At 35.2% G+C, this 23,041-nt stretch overlaps 2 protein-coding genes across 7 annotated transcripts in view; one reads left to right on the forward strand and one right to left on the reverse strand.

The window, feature by feature from the left end:
* LOC120348885 (secretory carrier-associated membrane protein 1-like) overlaps window positions 1-22,281 on the forward strand; it is a 33,357-nt gene extending 11,076 nt beyond the window's left edge. For 2 of the 6 annotated variants that reach the window (XM_039435225.1, XM_039435224.1), the window contains 5 exons: window positions 104-260; window positions 2,882-2,983; window positions 5,110-5,239; window positions 8,504-8,696; window positions 20,670-20,879. In XM_039435225.1, coding sequence (XP_039291159.1) covers window positions 104-260; window positions 2,882-2,983; window positions 5,110-5,239; window positions 8,504-8,686 — 572 coding nt within the window. In that variant the 3' untranslated portion in view covers window positions 8,687-8,696; window positions 20,670-20,879. Of the gene's footprint in view, window positions 1-103; window positions 261-2,881; window positions 2,984-5,109; window positions 5,240-8,503; window positions 8,697-20,669 lie in introns of all 6 variants that reach the window. The other 4 variants (XM_039435221.1, XM_039435223.1, XM_039435219.1 and 1 more) reach the window with 4 other exon arrangements.
* Window positions 1-23,041, reverse strand: part of LOC120352904 (transcription initiation factor TFIID subunit 10-like) — a 207,195-nt gene that overhangs the window by 24,520 nt on the left and 159,634 nt on the right. The window lies entirely within an intron of this gene.

The following is a 23,041-nucleotide window of genomic DNA, read 5'->3' on the forward strand; positions in this document are numbered from 1 at the left end:
AGTTGTAAATTCCTTTTTGAATCACCCGGTATAATAGTCTGGGTTTTCGCGTAACCCCTGTTGTATTTCTAGGGTTAATGGTTGATTGATTGATTGATTTCAGTCCACGCTTGCCTGATGATAGTGAATGTTTTCGGTGGTCTGCTGCTGCTAGTGCATCATCATGATTTCGGCACCATGACAGCTGGCATCGTCTACACCATCATTTTCACACCCTTCTCCTACTTGTGCTGGTTTCGGCCTGCCTATAAGGCTTTCAGGTTGGTCTTAGTGAGGTCCACGTTATAATGACAGTATTCCATCAACATTGATGTTGCTTTCATTGTCTATCATTCGACAAAGCGGATAGCGCTATCTCTTTTTCTCGCTTTGCTCTGTTGCCAGATTGTCTTTTAAAAATGTGAAATTAATAAAAATTAACAAAATATTTCATCTTCATTATGAATATATTGAAAAATATAGTTTCTTGCTTATTAAAATATAATTATTGATTATTTTAAACGAGAATGAACAGTTATTATTACATCAATAAACGTCTATCAGCTACCGTCTATAGAAGGCATTGACAAGACAACGTTTTTCTTCTATCTTTCTTCACTGCCATTATAACGTGGAACTCACTATCTATATATAATAACCAGCCGTCAGGCTCGCTTCGCTCGCCACATCCGTCTAGCCAGGGGGCTCCGCCCCCTGGACCCCCGACTGGATCGTCAAAAAAAGAAATATTAAAGTCACCTCATCACAAAATTTTTAGACCTAAGCTAAACCTCTGTACCAAATTTGAACATTTTCTGTCTATTGATAAAAGAACTGAGAAAACGCAAAAAACCGCTAACATTGGGCGTATCTTTGGCGTTATTTCAAATTCCTTCTAACACATTATTACACCCCAGCTGAGCTTTTGTAGTAAATTTGAACATTTTCTGTTCATTTGTTCTCGATAAAGCTGAGAAAACGCTGGAAAACGCAGATTTTGGGCGTATCTTCGGAATTTTTTCCAAATCCGTTCTTAGTGCGCCTCTAAAGGGCCAACTGAACATACCTACCAAATTTGAACGTTTTTGGTCCGGTAGATTTTTAGTTCTGCGAGTGAGTGAGTCAGTCAGTCAGTTCCATTTCGCTTTTATATTTAGATTATAACGTGGACCTCACTATAGCAAATATAGTGAGGTCCACGTTATAATGACAGTATTTGATTAACATTGATGTTGCTATCATTGTCTTATTATATTGTCTATGATGAACAGTCTTTCGGCTGTTATAATTTTGTTCTACTTTTCATAATTTTGCTTGTATTATAAATTTTTACTAATTTTATTATAACAAACTTTAATCCCATATCAGTGAATGAAGTTTGTAAATAGTAATTATAACATAGTAATTTCAACAAGCAACTAATAACTTATACCCCAACACATATAATTTATAGTGGGGTGTATATTTATTCATTGAATTATCTTTGCCTATTGAGAAATTGAGAAATTATTCAATGCATAAAACATCATTGTTTTAATTGTATTAATTGTTATAGTATTGTAATTTGTAATATAATTGTTTTTGATGAATAAATTTTATTTGATTATTTGAATAACAACAAAATTTATGAATTATTCATTTATTGTGATCAAGATACACGAATAGTTGTATGAAATAGTTTTAATTAACTTGAATTTTTGCATAAAGATTCTTAATTAACCGAGGGTGGTTATATGCCTATTTTCGTTCCATAATCGATTAATTATCATTTCCATAATTGAAACAAATCTAATCAATTTGTGATACAAATTTCAAGTGAGATGAAAGCCCAATCAAAAGTTTATCTTTTGTAAATTATTACAGTTAGCCTTCTTTCAATATCAGCATGAACTAATACTAATAATAATAATAATATGGAGTGACCTGGCTGGCTCAAGTCTGGTGTCAGAGTTTTCAGGTCGCAACTGATCAATTTCAGGGCCTCTGACATGACCTAACGACTGCTTTTTAGGCAGCCGGAACCGACGGTTTAACGTGTCTATCCGAAACACGGGAGTGGTCCGAGATAAATATCTTGTCCGGGCCGGGATTTGAACCCGGGCCTCTGAATAATAAAGCCAGCATCTGATCCACTCGACTACGGCCACTCCTAGAATGAACTATAAATCTAAAATGGAATTGAAATTCAATCTATTTGTACTTTTAACAGAGCCTTGCGGAGAACGGGTTACATGTATAAGATGCTATATATTAGTTTTTTGTATATAAGATGCTGTCTATTCTATGAACTTGATGTGGACGTTCGAACGATGAACGTTCCACAATTCAAGACTCACTTGAGGGATTTTCTACTGGAGAGGTGCCTGTATTCTGTGAGGAAGTTTTTTGTCTGACCAAAGCTAACTGTGATATATTGTTAATTATTGTGTTAGGCATATTAAAAGCTGCGCTTACACCAAAGTTATTAACAAAATGTAGATTCTAGATTATAGATTCTATTAGATTGAACGGAACTTGACAAACACATATATTCATCATGTGTGTGATAAGTTATGTTCAATCTAATAGAATTTATAAGAATTAAGTTAAAAACTTTGGTGTAAACGCAGCTTTAGTGTCTGCTATTATTATATTGTATTATTTTCTCTCTTACTAATTGTCGGTCTTTGTATATAAGCTATTGTAGAAAATGACGTTGTTTGTAACATTTTTATGTTCCGTAACAATAAAATATTGATTGATTGATTGTCTTTTACTGGTCTTTCTGAAAGCAACATAAATTAGAGGAACTGAATTTATACAACCTGAGACAGCTTGAGACCTTCCCAAACAGCTGATTCGTGATCACTTGAAATCCGTGATGAAGTGCTCTTAATGACACCCTTGTTATGTTTTATTGCAGAAACGATAGCTCTTTCAACTTTATGGTCTTCTTCTTCATTTTCTTCATCCAGTTCATCATCACAGTGATTCAGACCCTTGGAATGCCTGGAGGCGGAACCTGGTAATTGAACTTTCCACTAGTTTTTAATATCTTGTCTTTTTATTCAGTTTGTCGGGTCTTTAAGGGTGTGCTTTTGAAAATAATTCATAGATGACATTTCTCAATGTTTGGATAGTATCAAGTTACCTGAATGGAACAGATTTCTAAGTAAAAACGTTTAAAATCGTTAATACTTTTTCCTTTTTCCTTCAGTTACCTTGAAAAGTGACCATTCCTGTACTGATTACAGAACGCAAAGAATCACTTTTCCGCTCTTGTGCGCAAAGTATTACTTTGCGTACTCTTAATACTTTGCGTATTATCTTGCAGCCATCCCAATCAGCTGTTGACATTGTTAGCGTGTATTTTGAATGCGAATTTGTTCTATCTATATTTTTCTGATGATTTTCAAATAAATAAAAATGAGAACTCGTTAAATTATACATTTTGAATATTATTCATTATTATTCATTATTTCAAATAATATTTTTTTTCATTCATAAATTGATTAGTTGAAAAATTATTTAAAAATTAAGATTTACTCAAAACTATTCAAATTTTCAAATTAATTGGATTAATTTAATTTCTAATTTGAATAAATTATTGATTATTAATTTTCAATTGGATTATCAAGTTTGGAATAAATTAAAGTTGTTATTAATAACAAAATTATACAGACAAACGTTTGATGGATTTCAGCCATTTTACCCATAATCAACCAATTAACCAAATAACCACCCTCGCCTACGGCTCGTGCGTAAACGTTTCTTTCGGTGCAGCAAACTGTCACTTTGCGCACTAGTTGCACAAATAACTATTTGAGATATGAGCGCCGGAAGATGAAATCTTTGGGCAGATCTATTTCCGAATTGATAACAAATTCACGAAGTTTAGAGGGTACAGTCCGGGTCGTGATCTCTATTAGAACAAACAGCTAAATAATATTACCTTCACAAATATTATTATACAGGAGGTTTCATTGGGGATCCTATTTGAAATTGAAAATTACTGTGTCGCTTCAACATCTTTGACCCTCTTATGAATCCACATTCATTTTTTTAAATGAGAAGTTGGTCATTGTAATACATGGTTTCGATACAGAGTTCCAAGAGGGGATGGTTCCAAAATGAATGGCGAAGTCGCACATTGATATCATTCTCAACCCTTATCATTTTGTTGATGTAAAAGTTGTATAATAACCAGCTGAATTCATGTGCCAGCGCATGAAGGTCTGTCTTTGTGATAGCTACCAAATAACCTCAGCTGATGCTATGAATGAATGGAAAAACTGTGCTAATTGAATTCTACAGCTGACTAAATGATGAATCAAAGCAATATTTTTTCTTATGTACTTCCAATATTATCCTGAAAAACGACGAAGGAGTGAGTCTATTTTGTTTTTCAACGAACTTGACCTGTAAAAAGGTTCGAACGTTTCAAAATTTGAAGCTGATTGATCAATTCTTTCTAAAGTTATTGTAGAACATATAAACAGACGGACAACGACTTGCTAACGCTCATTCAATTATTAAATGAAAATCCAAATTAAATGCTGTTCAAATCACCCCGGAGACGTCTGCTACTGCAAATATTGACAACAGGTTAAACAGCTATAGTGATGTCCACGTTATAATAGCAGTGGAGAAAGATAGGAGAACAACGTTGCCGATCCTCAGTCTTGTCAATGCCTTCTATAGAAGTTAGCTGATACAGGTTTATTGGTTTAATATTTACTGTTCATTCTCGTTTAAAATTATCAATTATATTTTATTAAGTAATAAACTATAGTTTTCAATAATTTCCTAAATGAAGATGAAATATTTTGTTGATTGATTATTAATTCCACATTGTTAAAAGATGATCTGGCAACAAAGCAAAGCAAGAAAGAGATAGCGCTATCCGCTTTGTTGAATGATAGACAAGGATAACAATACAGTTGCTAATCAAACACTGCCATTATAACGTGGACCTCACTGTAGCCGTTTACCCTGTTGTCAATATTTGCAGTACAGAAGTCTTCGGGGTGATTTACAGCATTTAATTTGAATTTTCGTTTATTACCCTAGTAGCACAAAAATATTTTTAAAATATTGGCATTCAGTAATTTGAAAGTGAGAACTCGCTAACACTCGTTGAATTGATTGCAGTGGCCTAGCAACAGCCATAATGACCCTGATGGAGGGAACTCCGAGCGGCATTGTGATTGGCCTGTTTCTGCTGGTCCTTGGTCTTGGATTCGGCACTGCTGCTCTGCTCGACCTCCTTCTACTCACCAAGGTCTGTATCTACTATATAAATAATCCTGAATTTGAAGACATGCCAGTCAATTCAGCAATTTGAATTAGGTTTGAAAGAATGGCTTGTACAAAGTGCGGCAGCGAAACTTCCTTTTTTAAAAGTAAATAAAACATTTGTAAGGATTAGAAAGCTTGTATTTATTTTTTGTAATGTAGACACATATACAGAGTGTTTCAGAAGTAGCGTCGAACATTTTAGGGTATTGTTCCTAGATGATAGGAGACTACAAAAATGTCGTATTTGAAGTGTCCAAAACTCAGCGGTTATTCTTAAAGCTGCCATTTTGTTTTTTCCACTTAGGGATTTCTATCTCTGATCTGAAATTTGGCACAAATATCTATGCTATAATGACTCAACTTAAAAAAATGAAATAAAAATTTTCGATGTAAATATTCAAAATGGCAACTATTTTAAATTGTTGATTGCAAATTTCACGAAAACCGTTCATTTTACAAAAAATTTACAAGAAACAAAAAAGTTAGCAAATTTTATCAAGATTTCAAGGATACCTTATTTATTAAGATTGGTCAAAGAATAACAGATAAATTAATTCTTTTCGTACTGCATGCATGACCAATTTTCACCATTTAAACATCAATATTAAATTTTCAATTCGAATTGTATTTAAGATGAATCTTTGAAACTCGGTATGGCTCCATATGGCCATCCAGCTGATTTTACAATGTTTTACTTTCCTTGCCCCATTACCATAGGTAAGGAAAGTATTGCTTTCCGAAAAAAATTAAGGTACCCCAATTTCTACATTTCTATACGTTTCAAGGTCCCCTGAGTGCGAAAAAGTGGTTTTTGGGTATTGGTCTGTATGTGTGTGTGTGTGTATGAGTGTATGTGCGTCTGTGTACACGATATCTCATCTCCCAATTAACGGAATGACTTGAAATTTGGAACTTAAGGTTCTTTCACTATAAGGATCCGACACGAACAATTTCGATCAAATGCAATTCAAGATGGCGTTTAAAATGGCAAAAATGTTGTCAAAAACAGGGTTTTTCGTGATTTTCTCGGAAACGGCTTCAACGATTTTGATCAAATTCATACCTTAAATAGTCATCGATAAGCTCTATCAACTGCCATAAGTCCCATATCTGTAAAAATTCCAGGAGCTCCGCCCCATCAATGCAGATAGATTCCCAATTATCAGGCTTCAGATACAATTTAAACAAAAAAAATCAAGTGGAGTAGATTGAGCATGAAAATCTCTACAATTAATGTTCAGTAACATTTTTACCTAAAATTGAAAATAAGCTTTAAATTCGAGAAAATGTGATTATTCAATTGAAAATTATTGTTGATTCTATTGAATCATTCACTATGAAGAGATAGCAGACCTCATGTGTGTCTCCTGCGTTATTGCCCTGTCACTAGCTGGCTAAAAGTTTTGAATAGTAGACTTGAGATGCGCGGGAACACTAGCGTCAGGTGATCAATTTTCATAACGGCAAGGAAAGTTGTGTGAGTGCGCCACACCAGATTTTTTCAGAAGATGATCTTGTTTGTTCATGGTCATGCTTGCAGTACGAAAAGAATTAATTTCTCTGTTATTCTTTGACCAATCTTAAAAAATAAGGAATCCTTGAAATTTTGTTGACTTTTTTGTCTCTTGTACATTTTCTGTAAAGTGAACTGTTTTCTTGAAATTCGCCATCAAAAATTAAAAATGGCCGCCATTTTGGATATTTACATCGAAAATTTTTATTTCATTTTTTAAAGTTGAGTCTTTATAGCATAAATATCCATGCCAAATTTCAGATCAATACAACCAACATTTCGTTCTTGAGATAGAAATTCCCAAGTGAAAAAACAAATTGGAGCTATAAGGATAACCGCTGAGTCTTGGACAATTCAAATACGACATTTGTAGTCTCTTATCATCTAGGAACAATACCCTAAAATGTTAAAGGAAAGTATTGCTTTCCGAAAAAAATTAAGGTACCCCAATTTCTAAATTTCTATACGTTTCAAGGTCCCCTGAGTCCAAAAAAGTGGTTTTTGGGTATTGGTCTGTATGTGTGTGTGTCTGTGTACACAATATCTCGTCTCCCAATTAACGGATTGACTTGAAATTTGGAACTTAAGGTCCTTACACTATAAGGATCCGACACGAACAATTTCGATCAAATGCAATTCAAGATGGCGGCTACAATGGCGAAAATGTTGTCAAAAACAGGGGTTTTCGTGATTTTTTCGAAAACGGCACCAACGATTTTGATCAAATTTATACCTCAAATAGTCATTTATAAGCTCTATCAACAAGTCCCATATCTGTAAAAATTCCAGGAGCTCCACCCCATCTATGCAAAGTTTGATTTTAGATTTCCAATTATCAGGCTTCAGATACAATTTAAACAAAAAATTTCAAGTGGAAAAGATTTATCATGAAAATCTCTACATTTAATGTTCAGTAACATTTTCACCTAAAATTGAAAATAAATTCGAAATTCGAGAAAATGTGATTATCCAATTGCAAACTGTTGGCAACTGTTGATTCTATTAAATCATTCACTATGAAGAGATAGCAGACCTCGTGTGTCTCCAGCATTATTGTATTGACTTGAGATGCGCGTGAACACTAGCGTCAGGTGATCAATTTTCATAACGGCAAGGAAAGTTGTGTGAGTGCGCCACACCAGATTTTTCTATTTTCTTTCTACTGATTCACAAAATTTTAATTCTAATAATAATGCCGCGGTACGAACGACGTCCAAACTTGGGTCGTAGAGCTCGAAATGCTGTAAATTTAGATCATGCACGGGAAAATCAGCAGCAAGGAGATATACCATTCGATTTCCCAGCAAGTTGCGTTCAACTACCTATATTTAAAAATACAAACTGCTGCACAACTAACTAAGCACATAGTAAGTCTATATTGAGATATAAATTGAAATGTAAATACTGATTGTTGGATAATTTTCATAAAAATTTAGTGCATCAGATAAATCTAAGGCTAAGCACACCTGAGGAGGCGCGGCTTGGTGATACAAAGTGTTGATCTTATGGAGATTGCCTCATCTCACCGTTCCATGCCATGCCCGGTGGCAATCAGTGTGTATGATTTCTTCCATTCAAACCAAGCACCTGGATGCAAAATGCCGCATCACGCCTCCTCAGGTGTGCATCCAGCTAAAGTTTGTAATTAGATGCGCTAACTATTTGGCGGTACGAAGTTCGCCGGGCCAGCTAGTTATATATAATTATGGTGTTTGCATTATTGTGTGTTGACAGGTGCACCGCATCTATCGGTCGACGGGCGCCAGCTTCGCTAAGGCTCAACAGGAGTTCACGTCTGAGTTCCTGCGTAACGAACACGTGCGGACGGCGGCTGGCTCTGCCATGTCGGCTGCCGTCTCGTCGCAGTTCCAGCCGTCTGCCACCACCCCGCCCGCCCAGCAACTGCCCCGGTACTAGGCGACAAACGGTGCATGCTATACTCTATTCTACTTCTCTATCTCTTCCTTATCAATTCAACTCTTTATCCTAAGTCAACCTTCCAGTAGTCGCGCCCTACTCAATCACACGAGCAGTCGCTTGTACTTTTTATAACACCCAATTTTCCAAGTGTTATGTACTCTGTTTCGTTCAAAACATTAATTAATTGTATAATTACTTTTTTGTCATAGTCATTCAATTTCAGCTGTTTTACATCCATGAAATCAAGCCGGTAAACAGCTGATTGTAGAACAAATAAACATATGATTCTCATTACAGCATACTATACTGTAATAAAATCATATGTTTTCTTGTTTTCACAGTCGAGTATGTTTCCTAGTTCCGAATTTGGAACAGCAAAACTGGTACAAACAAAGACCTTAAAGAAGCATAGACTCACATGCAGCGCTATTGTCGTACTTGGAATTGAAATCGGCCATTGAGGGGGCAACCTATAAGATTATTACATACCAATGCCTTTGTAATCTATATTACAAATATATAGATATAATATCTCGTGCTAAATACCCCAATGGCGGCCTTCAATTTCAAGTAAAAGCTATCATTGGGAAGGCATAGGCATTGTTGGTCTATATCACTTTAAGGTCTTGGGTACAAAACAAGGTCTATAAATACAGGTCATGACACAATCCCGTGATGCATTGCAAAATCGCCATTTTATGGGGTCCTAGTTCACCAATTTTCAAATTTATCAGCTGTTATCATTACGGATTGAACAACATGATGTGTTATTATTTGTAATATTGTTCAAGGGATGTTACTTGGCTTAGGCCCGGTTGCACAGCAGCCGGTTAAATTTTAACTGTGATTAATTCCACGAGAACCAATCATAGAAGGCCTTTCTGATAAGACGGCTTCTCTGATTGGTTCTCGAGGAATTAATCACGGTTAAAATATAACCGGCTGCTGTGCAACCGGCACTTTGAATTGTAAAATAAATTGTTCCAACAGAATAATAATATTTAGATTCCAGCTAGGAACTGAATTGTTGATTTTTAGATTTAATTGATCGGGAACTTGAAACTCTTTTTGAAATTATTGGCCTCGCATATTTTTGTCTTGTCCCAATGCCTTTTGAATCATAATCCTTGAGTAACAAGGATAAGAACAATTTTTAATATTAAATAAATGAATAATTGAAGCATTTATTATTGAAATTTCATTATCAAAAAATGAAAACCTGAATTAACATATTATCTGAACTAGAATATTGTTTTTAAAATGCATAATTTTGTTACAAGCAAATTGAATTAGATTAGATTTTCAATTGTACCGCAGATTTTATAGACCTTGGTACAAAAACCGCCTTTTAGCGCTCCAGGTGGAAGTTTTGTCAACTACAACCAAGAAATTCCTGATTCGAAACTTGTAAACTAGTTATGTATATAGAATGCATGTAGTAATGTTAGCTCAAGCAGGTAATGTTTTCTGTATCTCAATTATTCTTTTCTAGATTATTATGACAAAAAATAATGTAAGCTACTTGGACGTGAATTTCTTTTGCAGTGCTCGAATGAAATTTTAGTCGAGGCGTCAGCCGAGACTAGAAACATCATTCTCGCCTGCAAAAGACCCCTTCCCGCCCTTGTGACTTGAGATACTATTTCCATCTTCTTGGATTATTTTACGCCTATGAACATTTGGATGATTACCATTTCATAGCCCAATAAGGTACACGAAGCAAAGCCATCAATTCTGTGTTATTGGTTCGTTTACAGTCCCCGTATACAGTCTTTCCCTATCTTATGCACAGTGCGACTTATGCACTGTCGCGACTAAATGGCACCTAAAGATTGAACCATTGCTCGGTTGATACTGCAACTCAGTGGAGTGATGGGGAGAAAGTTTTGGAATGCATAGATGACTCATTCACTGACACCACCCCTTCCAATAGTTTTGTGCAGCAAAAAAACTGACACTGTTGTACTTTCTACAACAGCGCGACTGCCGGAAGTTTAAGGAACTGGAATAACCAACCGGCTTTTTAAAAAAGAATTAAGTTATTTATTTCAACTAAATTTATTTTCAATAAATAAATACATCTAATACATGGTTATAAGCGACGTACGCTCTACGAGCTCTAGCAACAGACTGACTCTTAAAAGCAACTAAACTAATGGCTAGTAAATAACAATGCATAGATAAATAGAAATAAAAATCTCAGTACCATTTTTGAATTATTTTATCACAACATGTTTCGGACATTCGTGCTGGCATGAATGCCATTTGAAACATGTTGTGATAAAATAATTCAAAAAGGGTACTGAGATTTTTATTTCTATTTATATTACAAGGAGCCCTAACAGAAAAGAGACAACGATGCATAGCTACTACATCAGCATTTTAAAAGGGGTTTACCAAATGTAACTCAAGACTTACAATGTTATCTTGTATATGAATGCATCACATTAATTTGTGTGAAAAATAAAAATGAATTAAAGAATAAAAGAACAAGTTTATTCTTATATGAAAAACAAATAGCAAAGAAACACAACATAAACCCAGTTTTTTATGTTGATTGTTATTAAATTCTCGGAGACTAATCATTAATTTTCATTTCACTAGAAATTTTACACTATGAAAAACTATAAAAGTTCAGTTTGTCCATTGATGGCCCAAGTAGTTCTGAGATTATGAGAGCAGTAAAAACGATATAGTCTGCGTACACTATCACAAATTGATTTTAAACTAGTTCAAATGCTTTCTTCTCTTCAGCCTCCTGGTAAGATGTTCGTTGTGTAGTGGTTGGCTTGCCTCAGGGTTTACATGATGAAGGAGTTTCGACTCATGGCAAATCGACTTCTCACTGGACACAAATGGAATGCGTAGATCTCTATGCAAGTCATTGGGCCATATGAATAAAACAAAAGCATATGCTCATGAGCATGAGCATGGAGCATAAGGTTTTGCTCATCAGCATTTGCTCATTTTTATATGAATAAGCTTCACCTTATATGGCCCATTGGGCGATATTAATAAAGTTGAGCATTTGCTTATACTTCTAAAATATGGAGCATTTGCTTCATTTTTATGAATAAACGTGAGCAAAACCTTTTGCTCATGCTCATCAAAAAATAGTCTGAGCATTTGATCAATTGTATAAATGATCTAGAGCATTTGCTCAACTTTTGAAGCAAATGCTTCAAAAAAGGTGAGACTAGTCTAGAGCAGCTTTTCACCTTTTGTTCATAGTTAAAATGGCTCAACTAATTTTTCGTATGAGGAAGAGGAAACTATACCAGATACGATCACAACCAATAGTTGAGAACTATAAAACTTTCTTTAGATTCATGATATATATCACCATTATTCCTACAGAAGAATAAATACAATGTCATACCTGATATAAAGATAGCCATCACAAAATAGGAAATAGGCATTTAAAAAGATGAGAGTGTAGACAGTTATAAGAAGGCAATTGATATTATAAGAATATGCTGAAGATTATTATAGAGATGACATTTTTTACGCTATTATTTCAAAATTCTAAACTTAACTAACCTAAAACTCTAATCATAAATAGAAAACAGAGCAGACGACGCAAACACAAGCGGTGCTCCCTACTTGCATATTTAGCGCTTCCGTGAGATATAAAAACAAAGTAAGGCTACAAAAGCGAATCAGCTGATGAAAAATCTTTAAAATATGTTAGCATTTGCTCCAGAGTTCAGGAGCATAAGGTAAGAGTATAAGGTAAAGCTTATTAATATAAAAATGAGCAAATGCTTTTGCTTATGAGCAAAACCTTATGCTCCATGCTCTTGCTCATGAGCATTTGTTCTGGTTTTATTCATATGGGCCATTGTCTCTGATGTATGCTACCAAGGAGCGTTGACCATATTCCTTAATACTTTATTTTGAAATGTCTGTATCATATTGATGTTACTTTAACATCCCCATAGTTGGATCCCAAATTGGTTTCAAGATTTGCTTGTAGAGAATGATCTTGTTTTTCAAAGATAGGGTGGATTGGCGACCAAGCAACCAATACATTTGTCCATATTTTATAACAAGCTGTTTTCTTTTGATTTTGATGTGCTCCTTCCTCAGCCCAGTTAAGCTGGATTTGCACACTACATTAGTGACATTGAAGAGTATAATTTCCATTATTCTAATGGTACTTTCATAGAGAAAAGGTAGCTTGAGAAGATATAGAATCGTTGGTAGCACTGGGCTGCCTTGTTAGTGCTCAAATCTGTAGCTCCGTATTTCTTGTAATATTTAAGTATTCAAAGTGGAATAGTTGACAATTTGTTATTATCAAGTGAGTTATTAAGTTCTAGTTTACCTTCTGATGATATCCACTGGTCACAAACTGTAAGTAGACAATATTAATAATCTGGCGAAGAGCGCGTACTTTTCACTCGATCTTGGAGGATTTCGGCCATTTCTAATTGCCAGTATTTGCCTGATGAGTACGATACGAGCAGTAAACAACTACTGAGTAAATTTTGTCGTCTGTTGTGAACCGAAGTGATAACATCAACATCGAGAAGCAGATAGCGAGAATAGAGAGTTTATCTCTGGTTGTCAAAATACCGTTACTTCTCAGCTGTTCCAACTGTTGCGTGTTTACTCGTATCCATGACAACGTTTCTATCTGAACAGTTTCAATCTCAGCCGTTTTTCCAGACGCGGGTGATTTGGATTCAGAGTGATTTATTATTTTGATGGTGGAATTAAGTTGATAAGGGAGACCACTCATTTCATCTATTAATACCCTGTATATGAGGATTGTCAGATTATGAACTTGGAATGGAATTATAATTTATGATATCCTAATAATTATTCCCATCAAATCAGGAGCTTCCATATCCTTGGCCTTGACAGCTCTCTTGGCAGTCCTTGGTTTTCCTTTCTGCTGATCCTTTTCTGGGTGTCCTTCTCTCTTCTGCCTTCCCGATCGTCATATCCCACACTAAAATGTCGAGTTTCATTGAAAAATTTCAAACAAAAAAGGTGAATCAGGGAATATTGCATGGCGCTGTCTCAAGGTGGGGTGTTCCGCGAGTTTGAAAACGGACACCAGCATTGGGAGTATTGTTGAATATGGCGGAGCCCATAGCCATGCGAGGGTTGTGGCAAATACGGTCCCAGATGGCAATGATAAGGATGTCAGAGGTAATAGGCGCGATATCTCGCTTGATGAAAGTGGCTTAATTTCTCCAATAAAATCCTCTAGTCGGGAAAATTGTGTGTCAAACACCCCGGTGGTATGTGATATGGGTGTTAATACACCTACAGCTAGGACGGTCAGTGTTGATGAGGATCGAAGCCTGCGAGAATTGGAGCTCTTGCAACAGAGAGATGACCTGATAGCTTTCTCAAGTAATATGACAAATGAGATTGAACAAATAAAAACTAAAAGCCAATCAGAAAGTTGTGAATTAAACTAGTTAATTTTATTACTCAAGGCTGAGAAAAAATCATTGTCTGATAGAGTCCTCTCAATGTCCACTTCAATTGAAACTTTGGAGGCGGACAATGTTGCTCTGAGGAACGAGAAAGCACTGGATAAAATTGAGATAAATAAATGGAGGACACTATACGATGAGTTATTTGTGAAATCAAAAGAGTACCTTGAGGAGAAACTTTCAGGGATCGACAAGCCGCCCATTTTCACCCAATCAGAACTCGACGGTGCTCATTCTGAAGGTGGATGTGAATTGAAACCTCAGTCCAGCGGCTCTGTACATAATAAATCTAATCTTATGCACAAAAATTCTGATAGAACAAGCTCAATCGATTCATCTTCTAATATTAAAGTCCATCACTACGCAGATAGTCAAGGAAAGAATGTGAGAAGTGAATTTACAAGGAAAAGCAATCACAGTTTCACTTCATTTGTCAAACCTGGCGCTAAATTTCAAGACGTACTACCAGAGAATTTAGCAGATTACGGTGAAAGAGACTTTCTAGTGATTCAAGCTGGCTCAAACGATGTGTCCAAGAATGAGGCGGGAGACGTGCTAGTGGCGCTACGGAAGAATTTGGCGTATCTCTACAGAACTAATGTTATTGTTTTCTCCATTCCTCATCGATATGACTTGGCGGTCTGGTCATGTGTTAATAAGGCGATAGCACAGACTAACAAGAAGATGCAACAAATTTGTAATCTGTTCTCAAACTGTAGTTTTATTGATATTAGTAATATAGGTAAAATATGCCATACGTCTCACGGTATGCATCTAAATAAGCAGGGGAAGAAATATGTTAGTGACAGCATTATGAAATACATTGACATTCAACTATCAAATTTGGAATCATCTCCACCGATAGCACTTAATTTTTTAGAGTAGAGTCGAGTCTCACAACGGAGCTAAGCTTTGAGGCAACTAATAGTTCAGGGTTGAAGATGGGTTTCATTAACGTTCAGGGTTTCATTAACAAAGATTTAATTATGAATGAATTTGCACTGGATAACAATATTGATATTATCTGTATTAGCGAGCACTGGTGTAGAAGGGATGAATTATCTTTTGTTAAACTGAATGATTATTGCTTGTTGAACGGGTTTTGTAGGATACAACACATGAGAGGTGGTGTAGCTATATACAGTAAAAGTTCGAATGACTCGTTCGAGTCTTTAAATTGTGACTTTCTCTGCAAAGAGTTGGATTTCGAAGTAACAGGTGTGGTAAATCGCATCACCAGACTGGTGATTGTCTCTCTGTACAGGTCTCCAAATGGAAAACCAAAAATATTTTTGGAAAACATGGAGAAGCTTTTAGACTTTTTACATAGACCTGAATTTAAAAATTTTCAAATATTTATAGGGGGTGACGTAAATTCTGAATTTGATGTTAAGAAAAACCAACGGAGCACAACTGAACTAATAAATTTGCTAAGACAGCACAATATGATTTATTCGAATAGCGAGAATACTAGAGGGAATGCCTGTCTGGACAACATTTTCACTAATGTTTGGAATGCTGCTACTACCAATAAAGTAGTATCATTTAGTCACTCAGACCATAAGTTCTTGACAATTGAATGTCATAATGATGCAACTGTTGTAGGCGGTAGTCATTTTAAGATAGTAGTTACTAGACCTATTAATAAGGACAACATATTTAGATTTAAGAATCTACTGTATAATTGTGACTGGTCTAATTTATTATATACAAATGAGCTGTCTGCTAATGATGCATTTCAGAGATTTTTTCATCAGTTCACTAAAGCATTTAATGAGTGTATTCCACAACGTGAATGTAAGGTTTTAAATAATGGTCGCATGAGGGTCAAGCACGATAGAAATGATAACTGGTACACCCCGTATCTGTCGGCTCTTAAGGAACACTTATTGTTGCTGTTGACTATACATGACAAATATCAAACTATAGATACTAGACTAGCGTATATCAAATGTAGAAATGAGTATAAAATCGCTATAAGAGAGGCTAAAAGGTTACATAATAAGAACTCCATTGAAAACTCAAAAAATAAATGTAAGGCTGCCTGGAAGACAATAAATAATGTAGCCAAGGAATCAAGACGGACAATAACTATGCAACCGGAGACACCTAACAACTTTTTCATTCAGTCAGTTAGAGAAATCAGAGCCTCTGTGAATGGACCCAGCACTTTTAGAATTGATATGCAAGCAATCAACGGGCCAAGTTTGCCACAATTTTTCAATTTCTGTCAGGTGTTGCCTGAGGTGGTTATAAGTATAGTAAAAGGTTTCAAGTCTTCGAGTAGCAGAGACGTCTATGGAGTATCTGTTAATTTATTGAAGGAGATAATTGATAGTATAGTGGAGCCTCTGACTCACTGTTTAAACAAGTGTCTTAAGGAAGGAGTGTTCCCTGAAGAGCTGAAGAAGGCGAGGGTTGTGCCCATTTATAAAAAAGGTGACAAGAACTGCCCAAGTAGCTATAGACCCATTTCTATTGTTCCGGTCTTGGCCAAAATATTGGAAACAATTATGTACATGCAGTTATCTGAGCATTTCGAGGAGTTCCAACTAATGAATGAGTGTCAATTTGGCTTTAGGAGGGGAAGGTCCACAGTGGATGCTCTTCAAAAAGTGGCGAGAAGGGTACTGCAGTCATTCGAGCAGGGAAGCTTCACTCAAGCCACCTTCTGTGACTTGAGTCGAGCTTTCGAGTGTGTAGATTCGGGGATTCTGCTTGACAAGTTGAGGTATTATGGAGCTGGGCACATTGCCCTTAAGCTTTTGAGGTCGTACCTAACGAACCGTACGCAATTGGTGACTGTAGGCAGTGATAATAATAAGTCTGCATTGTTAAATATAGAATCAGGCGTGCCACAAGGCTCAATACTTGGCCCTTTTCTTTTTCTTGTCATGATAAATGATCTGCCTGCCTACATAGGGTCTGATACGGTGCTCTACGCAGATGACACTACATTCTTGCACACCAATAATGATTTGAGAGGCCTTATCCAAGAGACGGAGAGTACGATGGAACGAGCATCTCTCTGGTTCAGGGCGAATGGCTTTGTATTGAATTCAGATAAGACAGAAAGAATCAATTTCAATTTGAAATACGGAGCTACTCTCAACGCATCTAGTATAAAATTTCTTGGTGTACATTTAGATCCAAAACTCACTTGGGAGCCTCATGTCAAATATGTAAGCACTAAGCTGTGTAGAGTGATCTATCTGCTGAGAAGCCTCGCTAATACGGTACCAAAATTATATTTACGGACAGCATACTTTTCTTTCTTTCACAGTCTCATGTCTTATGGTATTCTTCTATGGGGAAATTCAGCGCACATTAACGATATTCTCCTCCAACAAACACCCCTAAAACTGTTCAAAATAAAGGTGCACGATTGGCTGGCAAAAAATCCTTTTTATAAATTAAGTGAATTTTACGAGAGCAGAATCAGCATACCTTAATTCTTATTGTTAGCACGTATGAACTAGCTGCTTAATTTTGTAATATTGTCTTTGTTATTTGTAATATTTGGAAAAGTAATCTAAATAGCAATGTAATAGTAACAATGTGTCTCTTAATGAGTGACAGTCTATTTCATGTTCTATTTGTGTGACTTTGTCTTGTGCTTTTTTGGCTGGCTGACAATAAAATTGAATTTATTTATTTATTTTATTTATACGATGGTATAGGGCGTTTATGTTAACTTTACTGTTAACTTTTAAAACTTTAAAAATTTTACTGTTAACTCAAGCCGGTAGTCCTATAGTGAGGTTCACGTTATAATGGCAGTGTCTGATTAGCAATGGTATTGCTATCCTTGTCTATCATTCAACAAAGCGGATAGCGCTATCTCTTTCTCGCTTTGCTCTGTTGCCGGATCGTCTTTCAACAATGTAGAATTAACAATTAATTAACAAAATATTTCATCTTTAAGAAAATTCATTATGAAATCATTGAAAAATATAATATCTTGCTTAATAAAATATAATTGATTATTTTTAACGAAAATGAACCGTTAATATTACATCAATAAACCTGTATCAGCTACCGTCTATAAAGGCATTAACAAGACAGAGGATCGGCAACATCTTTCTTGTTTTTCATGTATATTTAAATATTGATCAATATGGTTTTTTTTCAACTTTGTATTGAGTATTATTATTTTTGTTGTGGCGAAATAAAATTTGATTTGATTTTCTCCACTGATAATGGCAGTGGACCTCACTATAGTACGGTAGCTCTTTTTATTTTCCTTGCCCTATTACCATAAGTAAGGAAAGTATTGCTTTCCGACAAAAAAATTGAGGTACCCCAATTTCTAAATTTCTATACGTTCCAAGGTCCTCTGAGTCCAAAAAATTGGTTTTTGGGTATTGGTCTGTATGTGTGTGTGTGTGTATGAGTGTATGTGCGTCTGTGTACATGATATCTCTTCTCCCAATTAACGGAATGACTTGGAATTTGGAACGTAAGGTCCTTACAATATAAGGATCCGACACGAACAATTTCGATCTAATTCAATTCTAGATGGCGGATAAAATGTCGAAAATGTTGTAAAAAAACAGGGTTTTTCGAGATTTTATCGAAAACGGCTACAACTATTTTGATCAAATTTATAACTAAAATAGTCATTGACAAGCTCTATCAACTGCCTCAAGTCCCATATCTGTAAAAATTCCAGGAGCTCCGCCCCATCTATGCAAAGTTCGATTTTAGATTCCCAATCATCAGGCTTCAGATACAATTTAAACAAAAAATTCCATGTGGAAAAGATTGAGCATGAAAATCTCTACAATTAATGTTTAGTAACATTTTCACCTAAAATTTAAAATAAGCTCGAAATTCGAGAAAATGTGATTATTCAATTTCAAACTGTTGGCAACTGTTGATTCTATTAAATAATTTACTATGAAGAGATAGCAGACTTCCTGTGTCTCCAGAGTTATTGTACTGTCACCAGCTGGCTTGGATCTTTGAATAGTAGACTTAAGATGCGCGTGAACACTAACGTCAGGTGATGAGTTTTCATAACGGCAAGGAAAGCTGTGTGAGTGCGCCACACCAGATTTTTCTTGAAGCTATGTGACGCTGGTAGTCTCTCATACTTTGCCAATCATACACACTCACCCGTCCATGACAGTAACAATATTCTGTTGTATTATCTACTTCTTCATTTCTTCTTTCTTAGTAATTTTCAAATTTTTACAGGCTAGTCTTCTCCATATCACTTTCTTTATACTTTGCTTTGATAATCAAAAATGTAGTTTGATGTAGACAGATTTTGCATGTAGCATAATTATGTAGAATAGACTCATTATGATTTTGTATGTTTATCATCTGCTCTATATTTTCTCTTGATTTATTTGCTTGAAAATACCTTAGACCAGTTCTATAACTGGGCCCTGTTCCAAAAAACTTATAAGTCACGTAATACAGGAGAATCACCATTCCAATTACATGCTCAATATAGCCCATAAAATCAGCTGTTCCTGTATTACAGGACTTCTAAGTTTTTATGAAACAGGGGCCAGGTCTAAGGAAAATACTTTAAGGAAGATACTTTGAGTTATCAATATTGTATGCCTCATTTGCATGCAATAATTAATAATCCACTCAACAGCTGATTTATGATGAATAATAATTCTATAGTCTGATTTTTACGGTAATAATGTCTTATGAAGGAGGCTCATTTTCCTTTTATATTATCCTTAAAATGCAAAATTTAAAAAAAAACTTATATATACGTCGACGCACAATTTAAAATGGGATATACCTGTCAAATTTCATGAAAATATAATTATCAGATTCTCTTAGATATTGATAAGTAGAATCTTTGTTATCAAATATGTAGATTACATTTAGAGCCGGTTTCCGAGCTCGGGTTTTAGCTAGGTTCTAGACTTTAAACAGCCAGAGTCAACAAATCGGCTTTCTGAAACGGGGCGTAGTCGCAGTTTTTATGATAATCTTCATTTTCTCATTTCTATAATAATAATTTCCAATTATTGGAAATGTTTTTCCTTGACGAAATTAAACATTCCTAAATAATTCAAAATAGCTGAAACTTTACACTATTTTCTCTTTATTATTTCATTTTGTGTTCAATTTTCTAGTTTTTCGAAATTTAATTTAAACTTGGACTACTCGCACACAGGCAGTAATGCCTCTGCGAGATTAGGCTATATATTTTTTATTATATTATTGGTATGTCTGCTGTAATTTCTGAGGTGCTTACATTATCTTACTTTTATTATAGTGTATTTTTTTATGCTAAACAACTGAAAGTGCTTGTAAAATTTATGAAATAAAAAACTTTGAATTGAATTGACTACGCCCCGTTTCAGAAAGCCAAATTTCTGACTCCAGCTATTCAAAATCTAGAACTTAGCTCAATCCCGAGCTCGGAAACCAGCCCTAAGTTTTATACATTCCCCTACCACTTGAATTCACATTTTGTTTCTCAATGGGGTTTTATAGAATCCATTCGTTTACTTTCTAATTCACTAATTTATTTTGCTTTTTCTGTTTTGTTACAGTTGAATACTGCTCGCACCTAGACTACAGGGGCACCCGCTGTACTTGATTACCTATATAACAACACATCTTTATCAACACTATTGTTGACCTGGTGAAAAACTAAAAATGACACTTTCTTGCTTTTGCTAATTTAGTTCAACTTGAAAAAGTGTGCATGATAATTATCATCTACATCGATATAATGTTATTATATATTATAATTCATCCTACCATTGACTTGTAAATTGTTTATTAGTTTCAATAATCAAATGGTATGATGCAAATGCTGTTATATACTCCAAGGGCCGGTTTCCTAGCTCGGGATTTTGGCCCGCCGCAAAGTAGACCCACGCTAATCGACGAAAAGCAACCCACGCCGTGGGATGTTTTGTGAACCATTGCTAGGCTTCTCCAGACATCTGTGTAATGATAATAATACATGCAATGAATAATCTACTTGTCAGCTGATAGATTAAGAATAATTCCATAGCAATGGTTTACAAAAAATACCACGGCGTCGGTTGCAGTGGCGTGGATTAGCGTGGGTCTACTTTGCGGCGGACCTTAGCCAAGTTCTAGACTTTAAACAGTTGGAGTCAGAAAATTGGCATTCCGAAACGAGGCGTAGTCGCAGTTTTTATTATAATCTTTATTTTCTCATTTCTATGATTGGAAACGTTTTTCCTTGACGAAAGGGAACATTCCTAAATAATTCAAAACCGGAGTCCATGTTTAAATTAGATTTCGAAAAACTTGAAATTTGATAACAAAATAAAATAAAGATAAAATAGTGTAAAGTTTCAGCTATTTTTGAATTATTTTAGGAAGTTTTATTTCGTCAAGGAAAAACGTTTCCAATTAGAGAAATGAGAAAATAAAGATGAACATAAAAACAGTGACCAAGCCCCGTTTCGGGAAGCCAATTTTCTGACTCCAGCTGTTTAAAGTTCAGTACTTAGCTGAATCCCGAGCTCGGGAACCGGCCCTCAGTTTGTTTATTAGACATAATTGATATAATGTTACTACTCACAGTTTTGAGGTTTAGCTTGATCTATAGTAAGTGCACAAGAGGAATTTGTTTCGCGCATGCGCAGTGAAACATATAGGCCGCCAACTGTATTAAGCCACACCATTGTATTCTGAACGGTACCTCAGAGCTAGAGGATCGTAAGTCCATTTTTAGACAAAATAACGATGTTTTTAGTGGGTCTTGCTCAGTTTTTTGAACTCTATAGATTGAAGATAGATTCGTAAGTCCTCCGAAGGTGATTGTTTTGAAGATAGCCACAGCTAAAAGAGCGTAAGTCCAGTAAGCATTGAAACTGAAACAACGTGAGTCCAATAATTGACAAGTAAGTGTAATGCTGATTTGACTTACGCTCTTTTAGCCCCGGCTGGGAGTGTAATACTTTTGGGCTCTCCTGAACAATTAGCCGTTTGAGACTTACGCCCTTCTAACACTGAGGTACAGTGAGGTATTGTCATGAAAATCTTCTATAATATGACACCACATCGTATTTATATCAAATTCTCCTTCATGGCCCGGTTGCACAAAAGCATGTCAAGTTTTGATCATTATTAAATCCCACGAGAACCAAGGTATTTTTGAAAGAAGTCTTCTCTAATTAATAATTATTAAACGAAAATCCAAATTGAATGCTGTTAATCACAATAACTAGTTATTATTAATTCACTAACATTTGAATAAATGCAATATCTCAGTAATTTTCATCTTCTCTGATTGGTTCTCAAGGAAATTAATCAATTAAAGAAGCCTGTGATTGGCTCTCTTGAATATTTAACATTATTTTGTGCAACTGAGCCATATTATCGATATGACTGTATATTTATAATATTATCGTATAAAGCTATAGGTATTTTTGGAATACTGGTGAATATCATCGTCTTAAGCCTCATTTTGGCCAAGTTTATTTACTAAATAAATTCATTTATTTTGTTCATTATTTACTAGAATTCATTTTTAAACAAGTGTCTATTTCATTCCAAACTCTTATAGAATCTGTCTATAGTCTAGAAGTGTTTTAATATGTATTGTGTGATAGTAAGTTTTATCAGCTCATGCTTTTCTGTGAGTGTAAGGTGAAAGTTTATGTTATTTTTCTCTGGAACTTAGCAAAAATATGAATTACGGTAATAATTATTATCAAACTAAAATCCAAATTATTATTAATTCATTAGCTTTTGAATAAATTCAATATCTCAGTAATTTCCATCTAAAAATATAAACTTATACGTCAAGTTACTGACATTTGAAAAGAGGCTGTTGAAAAACTAGAACTGTCATTGAGAGAGCAATCTTAGGGCTTTTATTAGAGCATAGGGTTTTTATTAGAGTCATCAGGGCAGGAAGCTTTCCGATTGAAAAAACGCC

The sequence above is a fragment of the Nilaparvata lugens genome, chromosome 9 (assembly GCF_014356525.2).
Source record: "Nilaparvata lugens isolate BPH chromosome 9, ASM1435652v1, whole genome shotgun sequence".
Lineage (NCBI taxonomy): Eukaryota > Metazoa > Arthropoda > Insecta > Hemiptera > Delphacidae > Nilaparvata > Nilaparvata lugens.